This window comes from Panthera tigris, chromosome D4, assembly GCF_018350195.1.
Source record: "Panthera tigris isolate Pti1 chromosome D4, P.tigris_Pti1_mat1.1, whole genome shotgun sequence".
Taxonomy (NCBI): domain Eukaryota; kingdom Metazoa; phylum Chordata; class Mammalia; order Carnivora; family Felidae; genus Panthera; species Panthera tigris.
The window spans coordinates 41956115-41978172 of record NC_056672.1 but is presented as its reverse complement, the minus strand read 5'-3'; the positions used below and the strand labels follow the sequence as shown (position 1 = coordinate 41978172).

Sequence of the window (22058 nt, the reverse complement as noted above, 5' to 3'; positions counted from 1 at the left end):
GCTGTTAGATACCACAGAATTCACAAATGTTAAACTTTAAAACTATTAAATGTAAAACTGTATAAAAAGTCAACTTTGAAAAGTAGAAAGACTATGGAGTTAAGATCAAGAAAAGTAGAAAGACAACGGAGTTAACATCAATTCTTTAAGTCTTAACTGCATCATATACAATATGAGGATTTCCTCTTTTTGGGTTGATATAACAAGTCAAGACATAAAAATCAATTAATGTAGGTCTTCACATCAACAGGCTAAAAAATAAAAATCACATGATCACATCACTAGTTGCAGGAAATCATTTGACAAATTCAACATTTATTTATAGTAAAAACTCAGTAAATTAGGAACAGAGGAGAGCACCCTCAACTCATAAAGAATATCTACAAAAGCCCTATAACTAACATCATACTTAATGGTGAGAAACTTGAAGCTTTCCCACTAAGATCAGGAACAAGGCAAGAGGTCTCCTCTCACCCTGGCTTTTCATCATACTGGAAGTCCTAGCTAAGTCAGTATGACAAGAAAATGAAGTAAATGGTATACAGAATTGGAGGCAAGAAATAAAACTGTCTTTGTTCACAGACAATATGATTGTTGATGCAGAAAATCAAAAAGAACCAACAAAAAACTCTTGAACCAAATAAGTGAATATGTCACAGTTGATGGATAAAAGGTTAATATATTAAAGTCAATCCCTTTTCAACATACCAGCAGTGAACAGGTGAAATTTAAAAGCGAAACACCTGTCCTTCCCTGTTCCTGCTCAGTCTCTCTCTCTCTCTCAAAAAATAAACATTTAAAAAAGTGAAACACCATTTACATTAGCATACCTAAAAAGTAAATACCTTGATATATATCTAACGAAATATGTATAATGTCTGTACGAGAAAATATAAAATAGTTTGATAAAAGAAATCAAGGAAGAAATAAATGGAGATGTTCCATAGTCATGGAGTGGAAGATACAGTATTGTCAAGATGGCCCTTTGGATTCATTGCAATCCCAATCAAAATCCCAGCATGTATATTGACAAACTGACTCGAAAGTTTATATGAAGAGGGTCCTTGAGTGGCTCAGTCAATTAAGAGTCCAACTCTTTATTTTAAAAAAAAAATTTTTTTAACATTTATTTATTTTTGAGACAGAGCATGAACAGGGGAGGGTCAGAGAAAGAGGGAGACACAGAATCCGAAACAGGGTCCAGGCTCTGAGCTGTCAGCACAGAGCCCGATGCGGGGCTCGAACCCATGGACCGTGAGATCATGACCTGAGCTGAAGTCGGACGCCCAACTGACTGAGCCACCCAGGCACCCCTTAAGTGTCCAACTCTTGATCTCAGGTTCATGAATTGGGCTCCATGTTGGGCATGGAGGCTACTTAAAAAATTTAAAAAAGGAGAGATGAGTAAATTCTAAAGTTTATATGAAAAAGCAAAGACCCAGATTGGTCAATACAGTATTGAAGGAGAAGAACAAGGTCAGAAGACTTAACACTACCTGATTTCAAGATTTACTATAAAGGTACAGTAATCAAGCCATGTGGTGGTAAAAGAATAGATAAATAGGCCAGTGGAATAGAACACGTAGCCAGAAGTAGATCTACATAAATAGAGTCAATTGATCTTTGATAAAAAAGCAATCCAATGGAAATAAGACAGGCTTTCCAACAAATTGTGCTAGAACACTTGGATATCTATAGGAGAAAAAAAAAAAAAAGAATCTAGACACAGGCCTTATACCCTCACAAAAACTAATTCAAAATGGATCACAGACACAGGTGTAAAATGCAAAGCTAAAAAATTCGTAGAAGATAAAATAGGAGAACCTCTAAGTGATCTTGAGTGTGGAGATCACTTTTTAGATACAACACCAAAAGCATAATCCATGAAAAAAATAACTGATAAACTAGACTTCATTAGGATTCAAAACTTCTGTTCTACAAAAGAAAATGTCGAGAGAATGAGAAGGCCCATACTGCTACAGGCTGGAAGAAATATTTACAAAAGACACATCTGAAAAAGGACTGTTTTCCAAAATATACAAAGAATTCCTAAAACTCAGCAGTAAGAAAACAAACAACTGAATTAAAAAGTGGGCAAGAGACCCAGACACCTTACCAAAGAAGACAAACAGATGGCATATAAGCATAGAAAAAGATGGTTCACATAATATGTCATCAGGGAAATGCAAATTAAGACAACAATGAAATACCCCTACACACTTTTAGAATGATCAAAATCCACAACACTGTCAACAAATGCTGGTGAGAATGTGAAGCAATGGGGGTCTCATTCATTGCTGGTGGGAATCAATATGGTAAAGTACTTTGGAAGACAGTCTGGCAGTTTCTTACAAAACCAAACATATTTGGGGGGCCTGGGTGGCTCAGTCAGTTAATCTTTTGACTCTTGCTTTCGGCTCAGGTCATGATCTCATCATTTGTGAGTTCAAGCCCCACGTCAGGCTCTGTGCTGACAGCTGGGGATTCTCTCTCTCCTTCTCTCTCTGCCCCTCCTCTGCTGGCATGTGCTCTCCTCATCTCTCCAAATAAATAAATAAACTTAAAAAAAAACACAAAAACAACAAAAACTAAACATATTCTTGACATATGATCTAGCAACCATGCTTCTTGGTATTTGCCCAAAGTCACTGAAAGCTTATATGCACATAAGAACCTCTATAGGGATGTTTATGGTGGCTTTATTCATAATTGCCAAAACATGGAAGCAATCAAGATGTCCTTCAGAAGCTGAGTGGATACATAAACTGGCACATCCAGACAATGGAATATTATTCAATGCTAAATAGAAATGAGCTATCAAGTCATGAAAAAACAGGGAGGATATTTAGGTGTATATTATTAAAAGAAAGAAGCCAATCTGAAAACCCTTTATATTGTATGATTCCAACTATATGACATTCTATAAAGGCAAAGCTATGGTGAGAGTAAAAAGACTTGTGGTTGCCAGGGATTGAGGCAAGGTGGGGGGTGGCCAGCAGAGGATCAACAGGTGAAACATAGAGGAATTTTAGGGCAGTGAAAATGAATATATGAACAGAGATATATCATTATACATTTGTCCAAACCCAAACAATACCAAGAGTGAACTGTAAACTGTATACTTAGGGTAATTAGGATGTATCAAAGTAGGTTCAACAATTGTAATAAATGTACCTTTCTGGTGGGGATATTGATAATGAGGGAGTCTATGCATGTGGGGGGCCATGGAGTATATGGGAAATCTCAGTACCTTCTTTTCAATTTTGCTCTGACCTAAAGCTACTCCCTCTAAAATAAAGTTTTAATAAAAGAACATACAATTTCATTGTTCTCAAATTCTACCTTCCACAAAACACTAGAACACAGTTCAGGCAAGTTCTCTGACACCAAGGATTGCCTCCCCTCCAGTTTCCAAAAGCATGTTCCTCATTTTCATTTGAAACCTCTCCAGAATATCCTTAATGTCCATATTTCTAGTATGAACCTCAAAACGCTTCCAGCATGTACTCATTACATAGTTCCAGAGCTGCTTCCACATTTTTAGATATTTGTTACAATAGCACCCAAAGCTAGCACCAAAATATGCATTACTATTCTTGGGTTGCTATAATAACAACAACCCAAACCCCATAGACTGGGTAGCTTAAAAAACAGACATTTAATATCTTACAGTTCTGGAGGCTGGAAGTATGAGATCAGAATGTCAGCATGATCAGGTTCTAGTGAGAGCTCTCTTTCTCTTCCTATAAGGGCACTAAACCCACCATGAGGGCCCTTCCCTCATGACCTCATCTAAACGTAATTACCTCACAAAAGCCCATCCCCAAATACCATAACATTGGGGGTTAGGGATTCAACACATGAATTTTGGGAGAACACAATGCAATCCACAGTGATAATAAGCCTCTTGAAATCCATGTTGTTATTTAAACAAATACAGAAAGGAAATTAATAAAATAATTCATCTATTCATATTTAAATGAATGACATGGAGTATTATACTTTCTTGAAACACATATTATTTCAGGGGAAAGCTTACCATAAAATAAATTTTCTAGTATGTAAAATACCACAAACATTTACATTTGATATCTGCCAGCTGGTATCTTATATATAATTATTTAACACCTACTACAAAACATTTAAAAGATATTCTAAAAGGTGTTTTTACAGGTAAAGCTGCATCTTTTTTTATAATATGGTTCTGGTAGTTTGCTTCTATGAAACAATGCTGTTTAAGTCCACATGATGACACGTATGTGGCTATCAAGGAGTTTCCACAGTTATGATACAATTAAGTAATGTTACTAGAACAAAAGAGGTTAACATTTACACCTTGTTATTCTTAAGACTTGAGACTCATTTGTCACATGTTTCAGCTGAATTATGAGTAAGGCTCTTAGGTCAAAGAACTGAGCATTTAAACTGGAAAAGATAGTCTGTCAATATTATTAGCTTTAACAGTCTATTCCTTGATGCTTACTTTTGCAATACACAATGGAATATGTTAGAAAAAAGAAAACACAAGTTTTAATTAGAAGTTAATTTTAGGAAAATTAACTTTAACTATATTTTACTTTGTTGAATTTAATAATAATTGAAGTTAAGTGCTTTGTCTAACAGTAGGTTCTATACATCTAAAAGTGTTAGGGGTGCCTGGGTGGCTCAGTCAGTTAAGCATCTAACCCTTGATTTCAACTCAGGTCATGATCTCATGGTTCATGAGATTGAGCCCTCTGCCAGGCTTTGGAGACTGCTTAGGATTCTCTCTCCTTCTCTCTCTCTGCTCCTCCCCAGCTTGTGCATGTGCTCTCTCTGTCTCTCAAAATAAATAAATAAACATAAAAAATGATTAAAATGTTATATAGCTATTACACTTTACCATTATTTATTACATAAATAATTGTTATGTTGGTAGTAGGTTTTATTAATTTGAATGGAGAATGATTTTTATTATATTATTCTGTCAACCATGAATGTATTGTTCAGTAAAAGCCATGCAGATACTACTATTTGTTGGTATATTTTCCCATTTAAAACTAACATTAAAAAGAGTTTTACTGATATATAATTCACATACCACATTATTCACCCATTTAAAGTGTAAAATTCAATGGTTTTCCAGTATATATTCACAGATACGTTCAACCACTATCAAAGTCGATTTTAGAACATTTTCATCACTTTAAGAAGAAACCCACATACTTCAGCAACTGCTACCATATTCTTCTTTACCCCCAGCCCAAAGCAAACATGAATCTACTTTCTGTCTCTATAGATTTACCTATTCTGGGTATTTCATATATATGGAATCACAAAATATGTGGTCTTTTCTAACTTGCTTCTTTCACTAAATATGTTTTTAAGTTGCACCCATGTTGTAACACATATCAATACTCATTATTTTTTATGGTTTAATAATATTCCATTGTATGTATATACCACAATTTATACTTTCAACAACTAATGGACATTTAGGTTATTTCTACCTTTTGCTTATTATTAGTAATGCTGCTATGAACAATACTGCCTTAATATTTACTATCCTCTTGCACAAAGCCTTATGTAAGACAGAGGCAAGTACTTAGGCTTTCTCATTTCTTACCTGAGTATTCACAAAGCTCTATGAATGTATGTGTCCTCCAGATTCCCAGGAAGATGTCATAGCCTTTTGAAACTTTTATGGACATCTCATTTCCCAGTTTTCCTTTTAAGCTATTTGGTTAATATACTGTTTGACCTTAACTGGAATCTATCACCTCAGGCAGCTTGAAGTTAAAACACTTGCCTGTAATTGTTTTGACAATCCCAAACCCACCAAACCTGCTAAGAAGGCTGCTCACAATGACTGGGATCAGAGTCAGCTTTTCAACTGGGGTCTTCCAGGAAAGCATCAGACAGGTCAAATGATGACAACTATTTGGGAATCAGGCTTTGCAGGGGCTCTAGTTCCATTCTGTTTCTTCTGGTAGTTGCCAGGCTGCATGGGGGACATGAACCATCTTTATTCCCAGGATACTGCTGAGCTAGGATAGCAGGGAATGGGACCAAAGCAAATTAAAATGCCACACAGTGTCCTGTTCTTATTTAGATTCAGCTGTTTTTCTTGAAGAACACTCCCTAGACTGTTGCAAGTCTTTGGTTAATTTCCAGAATTTCCTAGAGGCATTATAAGCATTCCTCAATGTACATAGAAAGTCTCAAAAAATGCTTTGTAGTTTTCATGTAATATGCTTTTATTTGATCTCCAAGGAACATATGGCTTAGAAAATGATGAGGGAGCATGAGGCAGGCTGAGGGGTAAAGCACAAGCTAGCACCTCCTCCCCACCCCACCACCCCAGGTGGGATCTGAGTGATATTCTTTGGACACTCCTGGCTGCCCAAGAACAAAGGAAAGGGGTTTAAGTACTTGCCATGGTGATGTGGGAAACTAAGGCAAATTAAAAATTAAATTCCCTTACTGCCTACAGCCCATTGACAAGGCCTTGAACCGGGCAGAGTGACCGTCCTCCAGGAGCTCAGCTGCCTCGATGATGACAGTTTGCCAGGGACAAAAGAGAACCTTAGCTTAACATTATCCCAACCTCAAGGACCTTGTAAGTCAACTTCCATTATCTCAACTCCCCCAAGATATATGCTGGCAATCATACTCCAAGCATATGGCCCCCAGATATGCATCTAAAGGGTCTCATGACTGAGGTTTTATTAAATGGTAATAAATGGCATTTTCCTAGCAACAGCTAGCCCCTGAAGGTCCTGGAAACCTTGCTCCCAAAATTCCTTAGAGACTTACCCTATCCTTGACCCCCTCCCAACCTGAGGGTATATAATGAGTTACTGTCACAACCCCATGCAGTTCTTCCTGCCCATGGGTCCTGTCCCCATGCTTTAGTAAAATCACCTTTTTGCATCAAAGATGTCTTCAAGAATTCTTGCTTGCTTGCTGGCTCCAGACCACCCCACCATCACCCCAAAACTTCATCAGAAAATTTGTGACTCCCTTGATCCATCAAGTGTCTTAGAATTATTACATGGATCCTTACTTAGAAGATTAGGTTCTGCACAAAGTGCTATGAAGATGCTGATTCCCAATAATGTTTGCTTGTTTTTAAATTTCTTTTATGGAGGAATAATCATCAAAACCTTTATGCTAATAGTGATACATGTTACAACGTGGATGAATGTTTAAAACATTATGAGAAGCGAAAGATGCCAGACACCAAAAGCCACATATTCTAAGATTCCATCTGTATGAAATGTCTGGATAGGCAAATCTTGAAGGGAAGCAGATTCTGCCACCCCAAGATATGTCTCTTTGGTATAAGGATTGTTTTGAGCTAAAGGCAACCAAAACCCAGCAGATTCAAGAAAAACTCTTTATCCATTCCTTTCAATTGCCTAAATTTACACTGGAAAGCAAGTCTTACCAGGAAGAGAGATATTATCAGAAATACTTCTTTACCTAAGAAATTTATTTACATAACAGAACAACCTTTGTTTTCCAAACATCTCCTCTAGATTTCCTGTGAAAGTCCTCCCTCCCTTTGTATCCCACACCTCCACCCCTTTCCTTAGCTCAGGATGTTATATAAACTTCAATTATCTAGCTGCCTTTTGGGTCTCATTTTTTTATGGGGCTTGCATATACATGAAATTAAATTTTTTTTCTTCTATTAATCTGTTTTATGACGATTTAATTATTAGACAAGCCAAAGAACCTAGAAGGGAAGAAGGAAAATTTTTTCTGCCCATACAACTATATAGACAGAGTGTAGGTTAGTAGTTGCAGAGAGCTAGCAGAGATGGGAGAAGGATGATGGATAAAAGGTACAGGATACCTTTATGAAGTTAGGAAAATGTTCTAAAATTGATTTTGGTAATAGTTGCACAATTTTGTCTATATTGTAACAACCATTGAATTAAATAAGAGAATTTTATGGTATGTGAATTATATGTCATTAAAGTTATTATAAAAAAATTAATAGTGGGTGATTTAAATACTTCACTCTCCATAACTGACAGACCTAGACAGAAAATCAGCAAGAATATCGAAGAGTTGAACATCATTATTAACCAACTAGACTCAATAGATATATAGAGAACACTCAATCCAACAACAGCAGAATACACATTGTTTTCAAGTGCACATGGAACATTCTGCCATACCTACTATTTGTTAGGTCAGAAAATAAGTCTTAATAAATTTTTAAAATCCAGATGGTAGAAAGTAACTCTGAGTGTAAGTTTGGAACATGGGTCAGATCTGGTTTATTAGGCTACTTTGGGAATGAAGCCAGAGACAGTTCTTATTAATATAACTACTATAATAGTAATCCTTTATAATTAAAACATTTACAAAGTATTGCTTGAATCAAAACACTAGATATTAGAAGTAGAAAATTTAAGCATAATTTAAAATTATGTATGACAGTGATTTAAAAATTACTTTCTAGGGGCGCCTGGGTGGCTCAGTCGGTTAAGCAGCCGACTTCGGCTCAGGTCATGATTTCACAGTCTGTGAGTTCGAGCCCTGCATGGGGCTCTGTGCTGCCAGCTCAGAGCCTGGAGCCTGTTTCAGATTCTGTGTCTCCCTCTCTCTGACCCTCCCCCATTCATGCTCTGTCTCTCTCTGTCTCAAAAATAAATAGACATTAAAAAAAATAAAAAAATAAAAATAAAAATTACTTTCTACATTGATGAATTCTGACAAATTTTCAACAAAACATTTTTTATACAAGCAAATACCTTTAAGAACGGAGACTTAAGGAACAATCTTTTCCTTTCCATGTGCTTTAAGATTAAATTATGATAACCAGCAGTAAGTTATAATGTGTCTACAAATTATTGCAGAAAACTCAATTCAAAAAGCATAGGTAAATTATAAGAACACATTAAAATAGATATTTATGTTAAATTCTTCACATTTTATACTAGTATTTGTAAAGAGGAACTGAGGCAATTACTATTTAATAATTTGATTTATAATGATAAATTCTAAGTTTTAGACATGCGCAAATTAAGTGAGATAAATGCATTAATGAAGCCTGTCCTTAAAATGTTATAATACAACAATGAACAAGAACAACACATGTAAAACAAAATATCCACCTTGATAATATAGTCTATTATAATTGATTTTTAAGGTTCCTTTACCTTTATTGTCTGTCTGCTTGTCTGATATCGTTGATCAGATACTTGTTGCTGCTGAAGGAGTTTTTCATTTATTTCTTTATATTCTTTTACAGACAATTCCGCTGTTTTTTTGGCATTATGAAGTATGCTGTTTTGTTGTTGTAAAGATACAATACGTTCTCGTAATAAAATAATATTGCTATTTGACTTCTGGGAAGTTATATCTTTCCACTTTTCTCTGTTAACTATACAAAAAGAATGTTCATAATATTTTTAAAAATACATTAAATTAAAAAGACATTGTTAATTTCATATACATTCTTACCTCTGGTAGGAACTGTTGTATGAGAACTCTTTTGTATATTACCATTCTTCTTTTGAAAAGTTGGCTTTCTGGCATTCTTGCAATGAAAATAATCCTAAATTTGAAAGTTTTAATAAAAATTACATTATTACTCAATAACAACTTCAAGTGAATGAATATAGTAAATAATATTTCTTTACCTAAAAATATATTTATTAAAAAATATATATATATATATTTATTTATGCAAACTCAAAAAAATCTAAACAAATTCTATAATTGATACCAAGAACTTATAAATGAACATAAATGTGCATTAAAGTTGAGTTATCAACTAGCAGGCAGAAGATACAAATACAATCAACCCTGAATTAGTAGGAATTTAACCTGTGGACAGTTTTAAAATCCAGGAGTAAATACAGTAAAAACAACAAAAATAAAATAAGAATAATTTAATATCTTATTCTCTGGGAACCTAGGTCCTTTTGTCAAATACTGTTATCTGTTGCATGGAGACTGATTAATCCCTTCTGACAAATAAAGCTGACAAATGCTGATGGTAATAAAGTAACTTTCCTTTAAATTGTATGTTTTCCTCAGGACATTCTAAAATGAAGACATGACTTTTGTTCCAAAATATTTCACCAATTTTAAAAAGGATTGGAGGCAGGGGAGAGGGTAGGAGAAGTGAGGAAAGGGAGTCAAAGGTAAAAGAAAAAAATTAATTTACTTGTCACAGTCAGCATTCCATTCTGGGATATGGATAGAGTTTTATAGCCCATTTACACAAGGATTTATTGAATATCAGGACTCCTAGAAACTATCTAATGCTTTATATATTTTTAGTATTTTTCATTGTATGTGTATATGTAAAGCTCTATATACCATTATTCAAAATGATATGTGTTCTCTGGGGAAAAAAATATCCATAAATGCAGGAAAAGAAATTAAGTGACCAGAAAGCCTATTGCCTGGAAATAACCATGGTCAAAATTTTAGGATATTTTCATCTAGGTTATTCTGGAGAATGAACAAAAATGGAATTATACTATTCATATTATATTGAGTCTGCTTTTTACCTTTACTATACCAGAAACATAAGATAGTGTTTTGATATTTTGAAACACAAATTAAAAAAAAATTTTTTTCTTATCATTGCCCCAGGAATTTCAGATTTGTAATTAGAGATGCCAGCAGATTAAAAAATTTTAAAAACGCTTCTCCAAAGCAAAAATTTAAATAGGAACATGTTTCTAAAGTATTATAAATCATACTACTAAAATATGTGGTCATATCTAAGAATTTATTGGCTGGGAAACAGGTACATTACCAATCTAGAAAATTCTTTTAAAAAAGGATTTTTTTTCAGAGATCCCAATTCCAGAAAAAATAATTATAATAAAAATGGTAGAAAAAAAATAAATTTTATCCAGTGTTACTTTGGCAATGAGCCCAATATTTTATCTAAGATAGGGTTTTCCTTTAAACCAATTACTTTTCCTTTGAACTTGTTTCATTCTCAAAATGTTTTTGAAATGCCTCATTTGAACTTTTTTAGAACCAGTATATCAGATATATATATTTTTAAATGTTTCATTGCTATATTAGGCCTTAAGAGCCAGTCATGACACTATAAAAATGTCCCAGACAGAACTACCAAATTACCAGTATTCGTCACCAGACCTGATATCAAGTTAACTGGATCTAAATTAAAAAGAAACATTTCTAGTATTATTACTTACTAAAATTTCAGAAAAAATTTTAAAAATTTTAAACTTTGAAATCAGCACACTTAAAGTGTCTTTTTAATATGGAAAAATGTTAAAGGAAACTCAAGGAACTCAAGATGAGAAATTTGAAGAAGCAAACCTAGGATATAGTATGTATCAATAATTTGCATCTTTTTTTTTTTTTTTGCTGAGTAGTATTACATGGAATGGATGTATCACAATTTACCATTCAACTATGGAAGAAAATTTTGGTTGTTGTCAGTTCTTCAGGTATTAGAAATAAAGTTGTTATGACCATTCATATATAGGATTTTGGGGTAAACGAAGATTTTCATTTCTCTGGGATAAGTGTCCAAGAGAGAAATAGTTGGGGTTGTATGATGTGTATGATTTGTTCTTTTCTTTTTTTTTTCTTTTAAAGAAACTGCCAGTTGTTTCTCAGAGTGGGGTACCACTTTATATTATTATATGTGAGATCCAGTTTCTCTGCATCCTTGCCAGAATTCTGTTGTTTCCCAACAAAATCTTTATATATAAGAAGTATGAGTCATTTGTGACATATGTGGTTTGTAATACTTCCTTCCAGTCTATAGCATGTCTTTTTATCCTCTAAAGAGGTCCTTTCATGGAGCAAAATTTCTTAATTTTAATGATGTCTAACTTATTGATAATTTCTTTTAGGGATCATGCTTTTGATATCATCTCTAAAAATTATTCAGCAAGCCCAAAGTTCTGAAGATTTTTCCTTATGTTTCCCTCTAAAATTTTTATGATTTAATGTTATACACTTATATCTGTGATCCACTGCAAGCTAATTTTTGCACAAGGTGTGAGGTTCAGATATAGGTTCATTTTCTTGTCTAGGGATATCCAATTAATTACTCCAGCATTATTTATTGAAAAGACCTTCCTTCCTCTATTGAATTGCTTTTGCCTCTCTGTCAAAAATCAGTTGTTTATACTTGTGAATTCATTCTAGATTCTGTATTCCATTATGTAAAAAATAAACCTTTCTTCCTCTCATGGTGGGCGTTTGTTGTAATCAGTCTTGACACTGAGTGGTAGGAATTGATGTCACAATCTTCACAAAATACTTATTTCTTATTAAAATTTCATTTGGTTCTTTTTTTATATCTTCTATTTCTTTGCTGAGACTTTCCATTGCATTCTTGAGATGTTCTATTTTTTCATTTGTTTCAAGTCTGTTTGTGACAGTTTGTTGAAGCATTTTTATAATGTCTTCTTTAAAATGCTTGTCATGTAGTTCCAACATCTGTGTCATCCTGTTATTGGCTTCTGTTGATTGTCTTTTCATTCAAGTTGAGGTTTTTCTGATTTCTTGCTATAATGAGTAATTTTCCATTGTATCCTGGACATTTTGCCTATTTTATTTTAAGACTCTGGATCTTATTTATTTCTTCTAGCAGGCCTCCTCTTATAGCACATTGGTGGAGCAAGGGAGCACCACCTCATTACTGCCAACTGGGAATGGGAAGTCCCCACCAAAGAGGTTGGGAGGAGCACCTCATTACTGCTTGGTGGAGGTGAAAGTTCAAATTTCCCAAAGGTTGATGCCATCCTGCCTGGGAGACGGAGCATGGACTTGTTTCTGCTCCTCACTTAGAGTCCAATGACAAAGTGGGGAGTGGGGAGTGAGAGGCTTTATAGATACAGGAGGTGTGACAGTCCCCATCTCTGCCCTTGGCCTTTGAAATCACCCTGCAAGGAAGGGAGAGGGTTATCTTTTCACTGATGGATGAACTCAGATGTCTAGCTCCTTATATGGCCTCTGATGACAAGATGGCAGGGAGTCATTACCATTGGCTCCTCATTTTGTCTTCTCTAACACCACCCTGATGGGTGGAGGAGAAGTTGGGGGTGACTCCTTAGAGCCAGGTGAGAGTAAAAGCCTAGGTTCCCCACTAGGTCTTTATCAATGTGAGTAGAGGTAGGTTTGCAATTTTTTCTGTGGTATTTGGGTAGAGTAGGGTGATTACTGTGTAAAAATTTTCTATCTTGCTTGGCTGCCCCTTTCTTGGTCCTTTAACAAGAGAGAACAGGGTTTTATTGGGGCCTTTCATCATTTGATGAAAGTGTTTCCAGGTGGCAGGTTTATTCAGCATCCAGGCTGGGATATATGAGGCAGAATTAAAACTCATAAAACTCACCAATCATATTGTTCCTTGAGTCTTGTGATTCCTAACTAGTCTTCTTAAGAAATTATTAAAAAGTTGAGTATTTTCACCATATACTTCACAGAAAAAAAATTTTTTAAGGATGCAAATTAAATTATTAGCAACAAAAATAAGTTATGAAACATAAGATAAAATTAAAAACATAGCTTATAATCAAGGAACACTGTGTCATATACCTTTGGGGTCTTGCCATCTGTGTTTGAATATATTCGTACCATATCTTTTCCTTGCGTTTGGCTACCTTCTGTTTGGTCACTTTGTTTCTGGTCTCTTCCATCTTCTATAGCACTTATTTTCTGGGATGTTTCTACAATAATTGTTCCTAAATTTTGAGAGGTCTGCGCTTCGGGATCACTGCTTTTGGGAAAAAGTGGGGAATATGAAACGCAAGAAGAAGAGTTGTTAAATGTACCTATTTTAAGTTCAAGATCAAATACTGTTCTAGCACATATTGCACTTAAAGCTAGAAGTTTAATTTGAACATTTACTGGTCCTCTAAATTAAGAAAAAAATTAGTCTAAACATGTTTTACAGTCTGTGATTTCTGTTAATTCTGTACATGACCTCAAACTTACTAAGACGAATAAATAAGTAGGACTTCTTTAATTAACCTGATGGGACATCCACATTGGTGACTGAATTTGAACACCACTCACACAGAGACCTACTACTGCAGTAGAATGAACAGCCTTAAGCAAGCACTGGCCTGGGACTAGAGTTCTGACTATATGGCCCTTTCAGTTACTTACTGTCTCTGGACCATGTTTCTTCACCTGATAAATGTTATATTGCATCAGTGATCCTGATTTTTTTCACAACCAAATATCCTCTTTATTACAATTCCCTTAGGTATACCATATTTGAAAAGTGTATCTAGCAAAGAAAAAGAGTATGCCTATTGAAAAACAATTCAACGTCTTATTTACTTGCCATCTAAATGAAAAGAAAGTAAATGCCAAAAGGAAGTGTTTTACAAAATTGTAAAATCTCATCAACAAATTAGAATATCTAGTACCAAATGCCTGGTAGTGCCACTTCTGTAGTATTTCCACTAAGCGCTAACTTGGGAAGCACATGTTTTAATGCTGCCAGGATTGGAGCACTTACTACTTTCTGGGCCAGGGCAGAAAGCTTTAACGTTTCTCACAGGAAAGTTTTCCCTGAGTCTGAGACAAGTTTTGAATCTCCAAGGCTTTCACCCACTGATCTCAGTTCCATCTCTTATGTCCACTCATCATTCAGTAAAATGTCCATTCATCATTCATTGCTAAGCACCAATTATGTGCCAGGCACTCTTCTAAGCACAAAGGATAAAGTACAAGGAATAAAGGAGACAGATATCTCTGCCCTTATGCAGCTTTCATCCTAAAGGGGTGGGTTCAGATAACAAGAAAATAAGTAAAATTATGTTAATAGTTTGTATTAATGAGAAGGAAGATTGATTGAAAGTGCTGAGGTTGAGTAGAACATTCAAATAAGTCTAATTCCTTTTCCACATGGATGATCTCTTAAATATTTGGATATGGTCATTTGATGCTTGAAACATCTCGTAAAAAAACATCCCTAGCTTATTCAAACATTCCTATTATGTGTGCTTTTGAGATGTTTTTTCACCCTGGTCACTCCACCTTATCTTGATGGAGCATTATGTCCAGAATTCAATTTCATATTCCAAGGATACTATGTGAATTACTTAGTACAATTTCTGGTAGATGCAGACTAAAATTATGCAAGCTTTCTGGAATGTACATTGTACTGTAGACTCAAACAAGATTTAATTAAAACTTCCTAAAATATTTTTATGTATACTATTGCAAAGTCCCATATTTTCCCCATTGTATAGTTGAGCAACTGGCTTTTCCAGCTAAGTAATGGACCCTGTAGTCTTCTGTGTAACTCTATCTTCCCAGTCTATTGCTATCTTTGGGGATTTTTATTCTATTTTGTAAAGTACTTTTTACCCCTTTCTCATGTCATGTTATCCACAAGTTTGATAAACATGGTTTGTTGAAATTCTGTTTTTCAAGGTATGAACAACTCTTCCTGAAAATCACCCATCACTGAATTGGGCATTGATAAGTTATTTGTGTATCAGGACCCACAAAATGCAGGCTGTGCCAGTGGCCTGGCCTCTATCAGAAATCTGAACTAAGTGAGCTGCATTTATAGTAAACACCTGTTCTGAATAATAGTAATTTGCAATAGCTGAACTTTTTGTTTCATGGAAGAAAGCTTTATTAATTATAAGGGAAAGGAAATATAAGGAATTAAGCAACTATAGTAAACATAAAGAGGGAGAGAAGTATAGAGAAGAACAAAGAAGGTTTAATACATCAAATCATGTACTCACAATATCCAACTTTCTGGCTAGGGAAGCCCTGCAATGAACTGCCAGGTTGGAGGCTCAGTTGAGGGTCCTGGGTGATTGAGGGTCCTGGGCCAGCGTCCTCCCCTCAGGTAAGACTTCCAACTAGCTATTCCAGCCAGGGCAATATATATACTACCCATGTGTGATTTATGATTAGTCATTAAGTTTGCCTAAGTGCAGTCCAGAGCGAGCTGGTTTTTCTCTGTTTCTCTTATCATATCTCACAATCTTAGGAGGCTGGGTGTCTGCATAGTCCTCTTCCCTCCCTGATCCATTCCAGGGGGCCAGCATGGTCTGGCTCAAGGAGGAGAGGCAAGTTAATCCCTCCTGGCATCAGAAACAGAAGGGCCAGTTCCAATCCTGAGGCCAGATATGGAAAGCCAACAAAGCCCCCCATGATTGTGTACGTGCAGATCTGGGCAGAAATGCGTGACAGGTCACACAAAACAACGTCTATACAGAACTCCTCACTGTCGAGGAAACCTGATACACACCAATCACAACCCTCCAACACAGCTTTAGCTAACTTACTTTACTCTACAGACCAGGACATACTGGTCATATAAAAATCAATCAATCAATCAATCAATCAATCAATCCCTAACCTCCCAGCCAACCAATCAATCCCTAACCTCCCAGCCAACTATGCCCTGTTTCTGCATTGCTTCTTCTATAAAACTCCTTCTTGCCCAAAACCCTTAGGAAGAGTGCACCATAGATTGCTAGGCAGTGTACTCCTTCATTCCATGGATTGTTTTCACTTGAATGAAGGACTTCACACTCATTTCTAAACTGTATTATTTTTGTCATTTGATAGCATGTTTTTGTAATACTGCTCAACTATGAAAGATAAATAGTCATAAATATATAAATACTAACAAGGTCATAATTATATAATAAAGTATTTTATATTCATATATTAAGGACAAAGTTCTGCTTTTCTCAGCATTCAAGTAAATTTCTTATATTTCAGACTATGAAAAGCTAAAAGAAATAGAATGTTCTAAAGTCCTGAAGGTCCACTGTGGGATTTCTAATTGTTTGAGTATTATTTGCAGCTGAGTGATTCCTGAGAGTGTTCTGTCAGGCAGGAAATATAACACTTAATCCTCACAATGTAAAATCAAGTTCACTGCTAAGCAACTTAAATGACAATCTTATGTTTTAAGAGATATTGTATGATTGATCTCCCAAAATATGTGACCATCTGCACGTGTACCAATACGATGAAATTAGAACTGTGTTACTTAGCTTTCATGTATCTATTCACACATACATACTCACGCATGAGTAAACTGCACCACTTCTATTATGAAGAGTGTGGTAGTATCAACTGGTGAGATATAATTAGCTGAAACTAGGATTTCCTTGAAGACAGATAAATGATTAGTGGGTTTTAAGCTGAGTAGGATTTTATCTCTAATGGCTTTTGAGAACAAGGAAGAAAACCTTAGGGGTCAAAAAGAAATGGGAATGCAGATTAATCCTTCTTCCTCACCTTCATCAATTTGTTTTCAAGGTTTTTTTTTTTGTTTGTTTGTTTGTTTGTTTGTTTTTTTACCTGTCTGAAGACGAGGGCTTGACCCAATGATCATTTAAAACAGTGGCTCCTGGGGCACCTGGGTGGCTCAGTGGGTTGAAAGTCCAACTTTGGCTCTGGTCATGATCTCATGGTTTGTGAGTTCAAGCCCCTGCATGGGGCTCTCTGCTGTCAGTGCAGAGCCTACTTCAGTTTCTCTGTCTCCCTCTCTTTTTGCTCCTCCCCCACTTGCACTCACACATGCCCTTTCTCTCTCTCTCAAAAATAAACAAACAGTTGAAAAACAAAAACAAAAGAGTGGTCACCAAACTTGTCTACATATTGGAATCAGCTGGAGAGCTTAAAAAATAGTGAACCTGTGGTAGAATCCCCTCCCTCAGGAATATGGTACGAAAAGACCTCAAGATAAGGGAGGGCAACCTGGCTGTGTGCATATGTGACGTCCCTCAGGTCCCTGTAACATGAGAGCACCCAATCAGCCTGTATGTTTATGCGTTACCCATATATGGGAGACAAAGAAATAGAAAATGCATAAAAGACTACACCACGTGGCATTCAGGGCTTAGCTTGTCAGGTACAAACTCTCTGAGCCCATGTCAGCACAAATAAACTCGCTTTCTGGTAAGAAAAGCCTCGGTGTCATGACTCTTTGTGCAAGAGTCCTTTTACAAAGCTTGCATCCCACCACAGAAGTTATGATTTAATTATTCTGGGGTGTGGCCTATGTAGAGGCTGCTTTCAGGCAACCAACCTGAACAAAAGAAATCTGAGTGAGGATGAAGGGCCCACAGTGACCCCCAAACCCCCGGCTGAATACAAATAGGCCCATTAGGCAACCCACCCAAGATATATGTAAGCCCTAGCTGACCAATGGGCTACTTACACTTGGACACGGGTACCAAAAAAGGAAAATTCCATACATTCCCATATCTCCTCACCTTCCCCATTTAACTACAGCCCCCCACCATTGTCTTGTGGGAGACAGTCTCTCCTTTGCTGTCCTGCCTGCTGCTCCCTTGTGGGGTATTCAGTAAACATCTCTCTCTTTTGTTCTGCCTTGAGTGAATTCTTTTACCACCTATACCCCCAGTTTCCACCCAATGGGGCTGCCCCACATTTGGTGGCCCCCATCCAATTGGAAAACCTCACATCTGAGCTTTGGAATCTTTATAAAATTCAGATAAATCTAATAGATGCAAACAAGTTTGAGAAAGACATTTTAAGATAAATTTCAGTTCTATGTCTCTGATTAAGAAATCTCCTAATTGTAAGGATGCCTTCCTCACTATACCAGCAAGAGATAGAGGACTCTAAATCCCTAGAAACTCTTACCAATGGCTAAGACAAGGGCTTAAATCTGCATAACAACTTTACCCTTGTATACTGTGCTTTTCCTGATAACCTCCTATGACAGACTCCTCACCCTCAACATCTTTTGTCTTTAGCTGAAGATAGTTTCAAGGTGATGGCATCAGTCATTTGGGGGAGTTACTCAGTTTTCCTGGGTCTCTCCCATATAAATAAGAGGTATACATGTTATTAAACTTTTTCCTGTTAATCTGTCTTATATCAATTTCATTATTAGACCAAAGACTCTAGACTTAAGGAAGAAGGGAAAACATTTCTGCCCCTACAGTTTTGGCAACCTGTGAAGGGACCATCACGACTCACTCCAGGGATGCTGCAGCTGACAGATTCTGGATTCTGGGACACAAGCTGGCAGAAGTTAAGAATTCTTACCCATCAGTCTCCTGGATCTCTGCATGTAGAGTCTGATGGAAGTGAGAATGGTAAGAGTCCTTATCTAAATTTAGACTAGCAGGAGACAATATTTGTGGAGCTTTTTGGTAAAATTTGGTCCTTAGGTAAAAATTTGTTATGAGTACTCTTGTTTTCTATTGATCCCTTTCCTCTCAGACTTGATAATTGCTTTCTTTTGTCTCTGTCATCTTATACTGTGTCTTTAGAGCTTGGCTTTATGTCAGTGAGAATATTCTGTCTTTAAGTCTGTCAATGGCCAGACGAGAGATCCTTTGAATTGGAAAAACTTCTGTAATTGAATTTTTTTAAAATTTTTTTAACGTTCATTTATTTTTGAGACAGAGAGACAGAGTATGAATGGGGGAGGGTGAGAGAGGGGGAGACACAGAATCTGAAACAGGCTCCAGGCTCTGAGCTGTCAGCACAGAGCCCGACGCAGGGCTCGAACTCACTGGCCGCGAGATCATGACCTCAGCCGAAGTCGGATGCTCAACCAACTGAGCCACTCAGGTGCCCCGAATTTTTTTTTTTAGAAAGCCCTTATCTTAAACAATTGTCTTATTGGTACCTATGGAAAGACCAAATTAAAAAGTGGACACAAAGAAGTGTAACAGCTAGCCCTAAGGATTTCCTTGACAATATGAAAGAACAGAAATTATATTCAGAACGAAAATTAGAGTCCATATCTGTGAGAATGATTCATTTTTAGAAATACCAAATAAAAGTTGTGCTGTCTAGTTAACAAAAGGTTTACAACCTATTGGAAATATGTATGAACCCCCCCCCCCCCCCCCCCCCCCCCCCCCCCCCCCCCGCTCCCGACCAACAATTGAGTCCCAAGCCCTTAGACACTTCACTTCCTGGTTCTTCCCCACTCCATTTCATGGGCTTATTTTTCTCGGGCTTTGCCATGAGCATGCGCCAAAGAACTGAAGTCTCTGTGTCACCTCAAGAATGTACATTTGTTTCAATCAAACTACTTTTTGCCTTACACAGGCATAGGCAATGTCAGGGTAAGGCTATCATCTCTGTAGCACTCAGCCAATGAGGAATCAGGGGAGGGACTTGCACACTAGGAGATAAATTGCCTTTCCAAGTGTGCTTGTCCATCAGACACCCGCTCTTGCAAGAACCTTGATTAAAGCCTTGCTTCACTGTGCTCCCAGTATCTGTGTCCCTCCTTTGATTGGGTCAGTGGGCTTATTTGTCACAATATCTAATATAAATTCCACGTTCTTCCACACCCATTTATCTCCAATTCCCTGTTCCTGGCCTTCTAGAATATCTTTTGGCTATCTGGGACTCTTGTTTAAATCTTCCCACCTCTCTGCAAGTTTCTACAAAACCAGAAATGTGGCTCTGGCAGCAACTGAAAGCTCACCGGTCACCAACCCTCAGACCTCACCTATTCAACTCAAACTGCTTGTAGTATTGGGACTCTGGAAACAGAATTGTCCTGCACTTAAGAAAAAGGAAAAACTTAAATTACCCTGGACCTCTAATAAGAAGCAAGTATGTCCCAAAAACTCCATCTTGGAGAAAACTTACTTTCTCTATGCCTTCGTGATAGAAGTTTTCTGCCCCCATCTTCTGTAGGACCTAAGAGCCATTCTTTAAAATGCAAACATTGGGGATAAGTTTCTCATCAAAAAAGAAAAGGGAGGTGGATATTTGGAAAATTGGGCAAATGAAATACTAAAGATCCAAGAGGTACCTAAAACAAAAATCATTAAGGCTGACATAACTCCTACTATTTCCCTCTATCAGTCTTTACCTGAATGCTCACATTTCACTAATTCTTTGTCTGAACTGCCTTTCCACTCTGAAGAGACTATTAAACAGTTACCTTTTAAAACAAAATCACTTGCGACTGGGGGCAATACTCCTCAGCTATCTTCCACTCCTTGGTCAAAGGCTGAATTAAGAGCCATAGTTAAAGAATTTCTTAAACTAAGGGAGAACCCTCAAAAGTTGTTGTAAATGGGTTACTTCCTGTGATTGGTGGAAAGATTAAAAAAGCAGAATATTAGGGGCATCTGGGTGGTTCAGTTGGTTAAGCATCCGACTTCAGCTCAGGTCATGATCTCATGATTTGTGAGCTTGAGTCCCATGTCAGGCTCTGTGCTGACAGCTCAGAGCCTGAAGCCTGCTTCGGATTCTGTGTCTCTCTCTCTGCCCCTCCTCCCAGTCCTGCTTGCGTGTGCTCTCTCTCTCTTTCTCTCAGAAAAATAAACATTAAAAAAAATTTTTAAAAAGCAGAATATTAGATCCACAAAAGTTTTCATAAATGGATTACCTCCTGTGATTTGGTGGGTAGATTAAAAAAATAGAAATTAGATGGGAAGCTATGAGTCTGACTGAATTTGTGAATAAAGCTGATATTCCGTGCTTGACAGGAATTTTTTTTTAGGGCTTCTCTCCTAAACTAAATATACCCAGAGGGGAAGAAAAACATTCAACATAGTTGGATGGGTGTGACAGTTCTTAGATACCTTGTAGCAATTCTTTGAGGAATTCAAACAGCTGTCTTTGTTTTAAAACATCTAGTCTTTATAGGACCTTAGGTAAGGTTCCAGAAACAATTAAAAGTCCACCAATCCTTTTCACCATTCCCAAAACCTCTGCTATTTATTTGAAAAGGCTTGTAAACATTGGCCTTGGGAAACCAAAGTTCTTCTTAAAGGAGCTTGCATTCCTTCCCTGTGCCTTTGAGATGTAAATGTTCTACAAACTTCAAGGAGGTAATTCTTAACAGAAGAACAAAAGGGGAAAAGGTCATTTGAAATTTAGGCAAATAAAAAATCAATGTCTTCTCCACAAATATTAGTAAAAACAAAAAAAAATCTTTAGCCATCTGAACAGATAAATTTAACTCATTTCTACTGTTCTTTTAATAGTAAGTTCTACATTTTCATACCTGTCTCATGTCTAAAATTTTAAGGTCTCTGTATGTCCGTATATGTATGCTGTAGATTTGCGATATTTTTCTGCCTCCAGATTACCAAAATTAACTTGAAAAATAGCTC

The 22058-nt window shown here is 36.5% G+C and overlaps 1 protein-coding gene across 2 annotated transcripts in view; it reads right to left on the bottom strand.

Annotated features, from left to right (window-relative positions):
- Positions 1-22058, bottom strand: part of CNTLN (centlein) — a 307277-nt gene that overhangs the window by 81512 nt on the left and 203707 nt on the right. Inside the window, exons 16-18 of one of the 2 annotated variants that reach the window (XM_007098529.3) lie at positions 13540-13720; positions 9460-9553; positions 9156-9379 (exon numbers count right to left, since the gene is read on the bottom strand). In XM_007098529.3, the coding sequence (XP_007098591.2) occupies positions 9156-9379; positions 9460-9553; positions 13540-13720 (499 nt within the window). The remainder of the gene's footprint in view (positions 1-9155; positions 9380-9459; positions 9554-13539; positions 13721-22058) is intronic. The other variant, XM_042964431.1, reaches the window with a different exon arrangement.